At 32.6% G+C, this 11,164-nt stretch overlaps 1 protein-coding gene across 1 annotated transcript; it reads right to left on the bottom strand.

Moving 5' to 3' along the window:
* Positions 1-7,097: 7,097 nt before the first annotated feature.
* On the bottom strand, positions 7,098-9,241 carry LOC133704683 (caffeoyl-CoA O-methyltransferase). Its single transcript, XM_062129595.1, has 5 exons — positions 9,082-9,241; positions 8,413-8,498; positions 7,990-8,134; positions 7,608-7,739; positions 7,098-7,530 (listed from the first exon to the last, which is right to left on the bottom strand). The coding sequence occupies exons 1-5, from the start codon at positions 9,133-9,135 to the stop codon at positions 7,240-7,242; spliced, it is 708 nt and encodes a 235-aa protein (XP_061985579.1). The 5' UTR covers positions 9,136-9,241; the 3' UTR covers positions 7,098-7,239.
* Between the last annotated feature and the right edge of the window lie 1,923 nt (positions 9,242-11,164).

Below are 11,164 nucleotides of genomic sequence, written 5' to 3'. Positions count from 1 at the left end.
AGCTTGACATTCCTTATCTTCAAACTCGTCATACAAAATAGAAGAGACCGCTGCATTAAACCACAGAGACAGAGGATTGAGTTCCTCAACATCCCTCTGCCTTCGATTATTTGCCACGCTTCTGATGCTGTCCTTACCTAATTGAAAAATTGCGGCTACCGTACACATAATGGGCCGCCGGTGTGGGTTTCTTATCATCACTTGAAATATCCATGAGTGTATACCAAAAAGAATTGGGCTAATCAGGAAGCTCCCTTTTTATCTTCAGATTGGGCTTTCATTGGGCCCTTCTGCTCGGCCTTTAGCTTAGCAAATTGTGCTTGACTAGCTACAGTAGCAGAAGTGTCCGCTTGCATATTAAATTACTCCCCGTATATCCTGGCTAAAATATCAGACCGAGAGCCCCTCTTCTTTATTCTTTTTTTTCTTTTTTTTTTTCAACCCTTCCTTTTTCTGACCAGTGGTATCCTCCGCAAATCCCTCCATTCAAGATCTCCGCATCAATCTAGGACTAGGTTGAGCATGAATCTATACCCCAAACTCTGCCACCTCCATCCAATCCCGCCTTCCGTCAGAATTTCTGGCCACCACCCTAACATCAGCATCTGCAGCAGGTAATACTATCAGAATTGTCCATCTCACCCTTGGGATTGGCTTTCGATGGACAAAACAAACTACCATGGCCAACATGACCTCATGAATAGAAAATTTTCTCAATATCTTCAATGATGATGGAAGCTTAAATCAGCAAATCCAAGTTGATGTCAACAGCTACCCTAACAAACTTGCCTCGCAAGCTAGTTTGGGTATTTTGATCAATTTTAACGGTATTGTTAATCAATCATATTCACCCTTGTTCCTAAGATTCGAGGATGATACCAATCTATTGGAAGGTCAGGAAACCGTAGACAAACCACTGCCCTTGAGATTTTGCTCTTCGAAATTTATGATTTGAGGGCTGAATCATTAGACCATGACCAAGAACTTTGGAAGGAATTCCTTAAGAGGTTCAGATAGTACAATTGCCGGTTTGTCGTCCTTTTCAATCTCTTGTAGTTGTGCCTAACCAACTTTGGAAGCCTCCTCTGTTGCTTGTCCATTAAGCACTGAGTCCTTGTAATTGTACTTTCTTTCCACCTCAGAACATCATTAGGCGGAGCTGAAATCGGTTCCTTATCCCTAAATTTAACCCTTTTGTTACTACAATGATTATAAATCGTTTCAGGTTTATCAGACTTGTCCGGCGCGAGAAAGTTTTGACAGTCTATTTATAACTTTCCTTTGATTCAAACGATAAAAATCAACTTAAAACAATCTGGAAAACCATACCAAACCAAACGAAATTTTATGATTTTTATTTTGGCTGGAAGCGGTTCCACTGGCAAGCACAATTGTAAGTTCTAACAGCAGTAACAACCCCATAATGGAAGGAACGAGACTTGTCGTTGGTTCTGTTGTTAGAGTATCTGGGTTATTTGTAAATCTCGTAGCAGTGAAACAATTAAGGGCTTAATGGTTGCTTAACCGACGCAAATTAAGAAAGTTTGGCAGCTCTGCAGGGAGAGGCGGAACTAAAGAGTGGCAAGCAAGGCCTGACCTGCAAAATGTCCCTGCAAAATATTTTAATTTTTTTTATTTAGTATTTAAATATAACAAGTAATGTTTTTTTAATAATAAATTATTATTTTATTAATTATTTTTTAATTTAAAATTACCTCTCCGTGTAAGTTGGAAAAAAAGATAAATAATCTTTTTAATTTAATTAATTTTTTTTACTGTTTATCTATCCTTCTTCTCTAGAATACTAACAAAAAAATATAATAATACAAAGTAATGTGGAAAGGTTAAAACAAAACTATTAATTAATTTATTGTTCATCAAAAACAAGGTAATTAGTGATTCAAATTAAAAAAAAATATTAATGTTTGTTAAGAATTTAATGAGGTTTATATATATATATATATATATATAAAATTATGCTACATTTTTTTATATCTACTAGTTTTATTATTATTTTATTTCTTGTTATAGTGAATGTTGTTTTTTTTTTAATATATTAATTTTATTTTTATATACAAGTGGTTTAAATATAAAATATTATATCTTTTTATATATTAGTTTGTGCTGCTCTAAAATAATCTCAGCTTCGCCACTGTCTGCAGGGAATATGTTCTGGCTTGCCTGCTCTGACAATGAAGCTTCGATTGCAAATGCTAAAAGCTGAGTACTGCAGACTTATTTCATGGCATAAGATCCTGACCAGGCTCCCAGGTGGAGGTTGAGTATTGATGGAAGTACTGTCTAGGGTAACCCTAAAGATGATGCTAGTATTGGTGGTCTTATTCGAGATCTTTGTGCGCATGTATTAAGGGTGATTGGTTTCTCTTGCTAATTTCTATATTGGTTTAACTTCATTCGGTCATGGTTGTCGAGCTACGGGCTTGGAGAACAGTTATATATTGCTTTGGATAAAAAAAACCGTAGCTTTATCCTCTTTCTCTCTAGTCTCCACCATCTCCCTCCAGTCGACCCCCACCATCCACCATGATGGAATTGACAGTCTCTACAGCCTGAGCATCATCATGAAGACACAAAAAACAAATTAAGAGGCAAAACAATACAAAATAAAATCCATGCCCAGTACGTCAATCTACACCAGATCATGTCATAAGAACATGATCTGCATGTAGGGGTAGGGGTGATTATGACTGGCGGAGTCAGAATTTTTTTTTTGATGAAGAAGTAAATTACTAATAAATATTATAACTTTTTAATATAATTTTTTTTTAACTTGATTGAATTACATGATTTAAAGTTTTGAATAACTATTTATTCTCAAGGAATTTACACTTGAAATAATTGTATAGTGACGTGTTAATTTAATCAATGAACCTACTGATTTTTTTATTATCATTAGTGTCTACATAATAATTAACACAACTATATAATAATAAAGTCAGTTGAGTTTCACAATAATTCTAAATCTTTCATATGATATTCATAGTAAAATATACATCAATTAATCAAAACTCATTTCAATTCATATCTATATGTATATAATAAGTATGTTGATTAAATTATACTTAATCATTTTTAGACATTTAAATTATTTCTAGACACACACAAAAATTTTGTATGAAATCACTAAGTCAAATATGTGAAACAAGTTTTAATACTATCCTATACTTTCAAATAAGAAAAAATACCGAGAGAGAAAAGGTGTAACTTATAGGATTTAAACCCATCCCCTCTCCTAACTCCAAGCATTTCGTTAACAATTAATTACAAATAAATTTGTGATATAAAATGACAATTAATATATGTACATTGTAAATTAAGAGACCTCAATTACATAATTAATCCATAATTATAGAACTAAGAGACCTTAGTTAAATAATTCCAATATTATACTATGTCAATACAAGAGATGTCAAGAATAGTGGTTTTGCATGAACATTAATTTATTCATTTATAATAAGAAAAAAACATTTAATTGATTAAATTAGTAAATTCAAACATTTATTTTGAACATATTTGAACACATTCATATTAAAACCCCTAAATTATCATAAACCCTAATATTTTTAATAACTAATTATAAAAAAATAAAACTAAAATTAGATAATGAAATAAATAGAAAAGATAAAAAAAAATGTATTTAAAGTATAAAACAAAAGAAATTACTTAGTTATCTGAACTTTAAAAGAAATTTGCATAAGAGAGAGGAAGACAACAATTCAAAAGGAAAAATGACTCTCTATTAATTAGTGAAAAAAAAAGAGGAAAAAGTTTAAGTAAATAAACTGAAAATATATATTATATATTATATTAAAATATAAGTAAACAGCAACTTTCCACTTTCCGTGTATCAAATCCTCCCCAAATTATTATATTAATATCCTAATATAGAAAATACTTTAAAAAAAAATGAAGGGGGCAATTGCCCCCTTTTGCACCCACGTGGCTTTGCCACTGGTGATCATTTTCGATTCGGTTCGGTTTTTACTTAAAAAAATAACAAAAATAAAATTTTAAAAAACTGAAAAATTTAAACCGGAACCGGAACCAAACCGGAACCGGTTCAAACCGACCGGTTCAGTCCGGTTCGGTTTTTTAACATAAAAACCGGAAAAACCTATATTCAAACCGACCAGGTTTTTTTAACAATCTTCTCTATAGCTTCTCCAGCTTCCCTCTTGTTCTTCCCTACAAACCCCACAATTTCAAAAGCCAAATTACTCAACAAACAACAAATCTGTCATCATAAACTTCATGAAAACTATCATGGGACTGCAAATTATAGAGTTCTGGCAAGACAACAAAGAGTTGCAAGGAGAATGGTTTCCTTGAAGATGAAGATTATTGAAGCCTTAAAGATGAATCTGTCATCATATACTTCATGAAGACTATCATGCCCAATTACTGAAGCCTTGAAGTTGTAGATTTAAAGTATACACTAAACCAATCCCTGGATTGTTATATTTGAAGATGAAGATTGAAGCTTTGTTGAAGTTTTGTTAGATGACTAAAACTCTAGATCTGGCCATTAGTTATGGAAGAGAGTATGAGAGATTGAAATTTGAGAGTTGTGTGCTTTTTGAAGGGGGGGATCTGACCATTAGTGATGGACGAGAGAGTGAGAGATTGAGATTTGAGAGTTGTGTGCTTTGGGGGGGGGGTTGGGGGGGGGGGCTACGATGCAGAAGGAGGGGGAGTGCCAGGGTTAAAAATTTAGAAGGGGCTTTTATAGTATTTTTTTTTAAACTGAACTGGTTCGGTTTGGTTCGGTTTTTTTGGTTTCAAACTTATCAAACCGAAACTGAACCGAACCGGTCGGTCTTTTAAAAATTCTAATCGGTTTAATCAATTTTTTTTCATGGTTCGGTTATTTTTTTTCCGGTTTTCTCGGTTTTTCGGTTTTTTTGCTCACCCCTATCAGCATGTACACCTTTCCTATGATAAGCCTCTCTTTACTGTCAATCCTACATTCCTCCTCTTCTTTTTACTGTTGATTCTCTCTTGTTCATGAAAAACAACATCCCATCCTCGTGATTTGTGTCTTCAACATAAAGGCTATGTAAGATGTTGATCGGAGAGCCGATCACTAAACCAAGATCGACTAATTATAATGTAATTCAAACCACCCCTCCCAGAAATTTTTTTTTTCTTATAATAAACACAACAAGAACTCTTGGATTCGGAGCTTCATATTCCACACTTAAAATATAACGAAAAATCCAAGAAAATAAATTCAGATATAGGAGCCCGAGACCAACATTAAAAGAATCTGGGCTCGAGCACCTAAGCTCATCTTTATAGAAAGCATATAAGGTGCATGCCCAATATGTGTATGATATGTCTAGCATCCTCGTGGGCTGAAGCTTCCACAACTATGCCTAACATCAGTAGCACACCCCAAACTTTATATGCTTGATTCTAGGCGGCACGCCTGAACTTATTTCTTACCTTTAATGAGCTTGAGCCCAGCATTTATTATGTAGGTATCAACTATTGATCACCTAATTTATCAGATATCATCTGTTATAAGTTACAAACCCTCTAGATTTTTTATATTAAGTCACTGTATACCTTGACTATAGAGAATAGATCAGATTGCTTAAACTAAAAGATTTGTCAATTATCTAATATATCGATCTTATTTCTAAACATCTTAAATTTTAGAACTCGTTGGATATTGACCAGAGAGCCAAGCACTAACCAAGATCGACTAATTATTTATGTTTGATAAATTAAATTGATCCTTTTTATTTAATAACTATCATATTCCAATTAAGAATTAACTTTTATTTTGTTAAAATTTGATTTTTTTTATTTTAATTTGATTTTAATATTTTTAGATTATTTTTAGATTATTTTAATTTGAATTAACAATTAAGAGATTTGTAGTTATTAAAAGATGGATCTGTGGCAGATGTCGCGAATTCGATAGATTTAGAGAGCTGATGGGTTCAGATAGTGATAGGATCTATGATTTGATACAAAGGAAAATAAGAAAAAGGGTATGAGGTGAGGTCGCATCAGTTTCATGGATTTTAAAACAAATTATTTTTTTATTTTTCATTTTTAATATTATACATGTTAAAACAAAATGAGTCCACGTGCTTAAAGGACATTTAAGTGGGATCATAAATTGAAGTGTAATCATAAATTTAAACTTTTAATTTTATTTTATTCCGGGATTAAAAAAATAGAACAACTTATTTAGAGATTACATGTGCTTTTTTAACCAAGAATATAAAGCAATTTAATATATTTTTCAAAAAAAAACAAAACACTTCTATTCCACTTTGGTGCAGGAGAGACCCGGAATCCAATTCGGTACTCTCACCTAATTATGTTGAATTTGAACTATGACGTCACATATCACCATTTTAAAGTCCTCTGGCACTGAGGACTTTAAAGTAGATAGTGGCTCTATAGGAATGACACGCGTCAAATTCCTATAGGGCCATTGCATTGATGGCGTTTAATCTTTAAAGCTAACTATATTAGTTGTGCTAAATAAATTTCGCTTAATTTCAAACACAATTACTTTAATATAAAAAAAGAGAGGGAGAGAGAGAGAGGAGGCTCCGACGCCATCACCTCCATCTCCACCCAGTCCCGCCACGTTCTCGTTCCACTTATCCACCACCACAATCAAAGCTTGAGGCGAAAATCAACCTACCACGGCCTCCACCTTCTCACCCATATAACACAAGCGGCCATCCCTATCAAATCATCTCAACTCTCAAACAAAACTCAAAATATACAAATGATCCGAAAATCACAAGATCCATTTGTACAATGGAGTCCGGATTTGGGCTAGTTTTATAGAATAAAAAAATGGATGATTCAAGTTATTTTTATGGGATGACAGCACTCTAAACCCATTCACAAACACAAAGCTTCTTCTTTTTTATATTCAAGTAAGGCTTTTTGAAAATTATTCCATTCATCGCATCATTTTTTTTTTAAATACATGCACTACAATATATATAGGGTTATGAGTTTAATTTGAAAAATATCTTGAAAAAAAAAACTTGTAAATTCAGTCACGTCAATAGAAAATTTAAGCTTGACGACGAACTACGAAATTAAACTGCTATAAGAATACATAAATTTATTTGTTCTGCTCCCATAAAATAGTTTTACAGAACGTGCTAGCATCATTAGGGATAAGTACCCCGAAGGAAAAAAAAAACAGAGAGAGATCTCAAATCTGCATGGGATAAATGTTTAGCAAAGGCGCCTGCATAGTGTAACGCCATCACCGATGGAAATTTGTGAAATCTCCACGCGGGGATCAGAGCTCAGAAGTTTATTGAACTCCATTATGACTGTCCTGACCATCCTCAAAAGCTCTGGCGCCTCATCATCTACTTCTTTTGCAACTAAGCCATACCATAACGTATTATCATAAGCAATAATCCCTCCAATCTTAACTAATTTCAATAATTGCTCGTGATAGTGCTTGTAGCTTGACTTGTCGGCATCCACGAACGCAAAGTCGAATTCTGGCTGCTTGTCCTGAAAATGCAAAGATAATCATAAACTAGCACATCAGCAAAGAAATTAAAGAAAGAGGGAAGGGATGAAAAGCCTACATTGCTGAGCATTTCGTTTAGAATTGGGGTCGCTTCTGATTGGATAAAATTTATTTTTTCCTCCACGCCAGCCTTTTGAATGAATGGCAATCCAATTTCATAAGCTTCTCGATCTTTGTCTATTGCTGTTACCTATAGGCACAAAATGGGCACTCTTAAAGACATGATCGCCAGTTCTCATCATAAAGAAAATAACTCAGTGCACATATAACTACTGTTGCATACGTTGTTGGACATACCTCAAAAAATTAATAAAAAAAAAACAAGGATTATGGTTCTTAAGTGGATCGTATTATTGATCATTTAGTCGCAAAAATCAAGCATGAACGCCGTTGTATATCTTAAAGCCAATTGTTGCTTTCTTCACATGTTAATAACCTACCTGGCCATCCTCGGGCAAGGCGAGTGCTGTGGAAAGGAGAGAGTAGCCTGTAAAAACACCAACCTCCAGTGTTCTCTTGGCATTCATTACTTTCAAAAGCATCGACAGGAAACGCCCTTCATCAACTGGCACAGACATCTCACTTCTGCAATGGAGATTTCAAAGGAAAAAGATTCAATTCACAAGTCGCAGAGATGCATACTCAAAATAGAAAGAACCCCAGAAATACTTGATTATTATTGTTCACGTCTTTTTCGTGCCTTGGAATTCATAACTTACTCAATTTCAAATCACTTGAACGTTTTTTTATGTAATTTTCTTGCTTGCACTTGTAACTCGTAGTGAGTGATCTCAATATTAGACTAGAAATAGAAAAAAAAGGAAATTATATATTTTCCTTTATGAAATTCCACCGACACTTACAAGCTGCCATATTTCTTAGTCGTTGCTTCTCGCAGCTCCTTGAGCTGTTCATGCTCCCCAGGATATGCACTAGTTTCGTATACATACTATATATTTATTCAGAAATTAAGAGAAATATTAGAACAAAGGAGCTTACACTCAAAATAAACAACTCTTACAAGCAGGTAGATCATGCGCATGTTTTATACTGAGCGGTCAATATGAACCTAATCAAATTAATGCAGAAAAGGTAAAATTGCAAAACATCAATTGAATTTTTTGAGAAAAATTATCTTGTTTTGCAGTGAAAAGTTGAATATAATTTCCTCTACTATCCTAAAAGAAAAGTGAAGTTTGTCTTTTCTCTTGTCATAAAAAAAAAAAAACTTGCACTTGCTAAGATCATTTAATTAATCAGTATCAAGCATGCAAATTAAGCCTAAACCTTTGGATCGATCCACATACAATGAGATTATTTTGTTACATCATTTTCACATAAACTTACATGGCAACTAGATCAGCAAAATCCTTCTCACTCTCATACCCAATTTCGCGCAAGATTTGAAAACGAGTATTTATTTTATTGTTCTGCGCTGGCTAGGGGAGTAATATATAGTGATTATAGAAGAACTTAGCACGTACGAATATTATAAACACAGTGAGAGAAAAGAGAAGAGAAAAGAGGGAGACCTGTTTCAGAGCCTCGCTTTGGAGGATTCCTTTAGCAGGTAAAACGAAAGCCATTTTTGGCTTGGTTTCTTCTGCCTTGGGCTCAAGGGACTCCGACTTGGATCTTCAGCTCGGTCTCCCTTGTTAGCAGTATGGATCAATTTAAAGAACAAACTCCGTGTGCTAATTGTACAAAAGATTCCTTTTCTTTGTCACTCAATCACTTCACCACCAAGTGTGTGATGGTTGTTGGCAGTTGGAACCGATAATTTTACGTTTCTTTATTGGTGTCTGTGAAAGTGATACCTTACTTTTTAAATCTACAATTTATTTTTTAAATTGTTTTATATTTAAAAATATATTAGATTAATATTTTTCTTTAAAAACTTTTTTTACATGATATGTTAAAATAATCTAAAAATAAAAAACTCAATAAAACGCCCTCCAAAGGAACTATTAGAAGAGACCATATGCGTATTTGTTTTTTATATTTGTTTTTTATTTAAAAATATTAAATTAATATTCTTAAATGTTTGTCAATAATTTTAATATAGTAATACCAAGAATAAATATTATTTTAATTAAAAATCTTTTAAAAAATACACTACACTACACGTTATCGAATAAAAACACTAGCTCAAAACTAAAATGCCCGCATGCTCAGAACATGTTCCAAAGTTGTAACAAGATCATATTCCAAAGTTCAAATCTGGATGGAATGTGAGATTCGATCGAGTATTATATCTATTGGGTTAGATACGCAGAAAGTAATAAAAAATAGACTAGTAAATTGACCGTAAATTGAAGTTTGTTGCATAGATTGCAATCAAGAATATTTCATTCGATTGAGTATTATAATCAAGAATATTTTCCTTCAATAACACAATAATTATAGTTAAAGAATAATATAAATTATATTTTAAAATTTCATTTAATAGTTTAAGTTATTGAGTTAAAATGATTCTTTAACACTTATAATATTTTAAAATTAAAAGGGGTAATAGCTCAACCCTTTTAAAAAATTAAAATTATTTCTCTGCTGATTAAATATTTCTCAAAAATTTAAGTTTTAAGTGTGCATAGATTACAAATGCAATTTAAAAGAATTATCGTTACATAAAAATATAATATAAAATGTAAGATTTTTTTATTTATTTAAAATATTTAAAAATATAATATATTTTTATTTAAAAATATATTAAAATAATATTTTTTTAAAAAAAAATTTGTTTTTAACTTCTAAACGTCGAAACGATATAAAAACTCTTAAAAGATAAATTTTAATATAAAATATATTCAACCTTAATTTCAAAGAAGCACTTGCTATCGTGTCACTCTCTCGCTCTCCCATGGCTCATTTTAGGAAAGTGCTGTCTCTTGTCAGTCAATCACTACCTGCAACCTATCACTTGTAGAAACGTGCTTCGTTTATAAATTTTCCTGGCTTGTCGACAAAAAAAAATTTCTTTTTCCTTTTTTTCCCTCTTTTTTCCTCTATATAAATAACATATTAATTTTAAAATTTGGCCGGAGGGGGAGCGAAGAGGAAATGGTCCCGGAGCTATATATATATATATATATATATTTTTTTTTTCAAAAAATTTTAAATTTCACTTCAATTTATTGTACATCTCTCTCTCGCTCTCCCATGATGTCGGTAGCTCTCCCATGGTGTCGGTAGCTCTCCCATGGTGTCGGTAGCAGGGTACAAGAAAGAAAGGGATAAATTATTTCTTATATATGCGAAGCATAGGAGAAGCAAAAAAAAATACAAAATGTATTTTGCAGTCAATAATTTCCTTATCTTTTGTTTCACCGCCACACTTCATGGTCCAAACTTCTTTCTATTTCATCTTAATCCCTTTACCTATTAACTTTATTAATCATTTATGCTATGGTCACTAATGGGCCGAACACCCAACACAACATCTAATTTGCTATCCATAATTATATGTCATTTTACTTTAGCTTCGACCGAAACTAAAATGATAAAGCTGCACAAATTATTTGGTGATCGAGTGACATAAACCATTATTTAGGAGAGAGATCTACAGTAAATTTAAGTGAAATTGAAAAACATTTGAAAGAAAATTAAGCATTCATT

This window comes from Populus nigra, chromosome 10 (assembly GCF_951802175.1).
Source record: "Populus nigra chromosome 10, ddPopNigr1.1, whole genome shotgun sequence".
NCBI classification, from domain to species: Eukaryota; Viridiplantae; Streptophyta; class Magnoliopsida; order Malpighiales; family Salicaceae; genus Populus; species Populus nigra.
Note: the sequence above shows the minus strand (reverse complement) of the source record. Positions and strands in the feature narration are given on the sequence as shown.

Excerpts from the sequence above, each read along its gene's own strand:
- LOC133704683 (XM_062129595.1), bottom strand. The coding sequence starts at position 9,135 with ATGGCTTTCGTTTTACCTGCTAAAGGAATCCTCCAAAGCGAGGCTCTG. Across the intron at positions 7,740-7,989 it reads CCTTGCCCGAGGATGGCCAG|GTAACAGCAATAGACAAAGA; the intron begins GTAGGTTATTAA and ends TTGTGCCTATAG. Across the intron at positions 7,531-7,607 it reads TAAACGAAATGCTCAGCAAT|GACAAGCAGCCAGAATTCGA; the intron begins GTAGGCTTTTCA and ends TTGCATTTTCAG.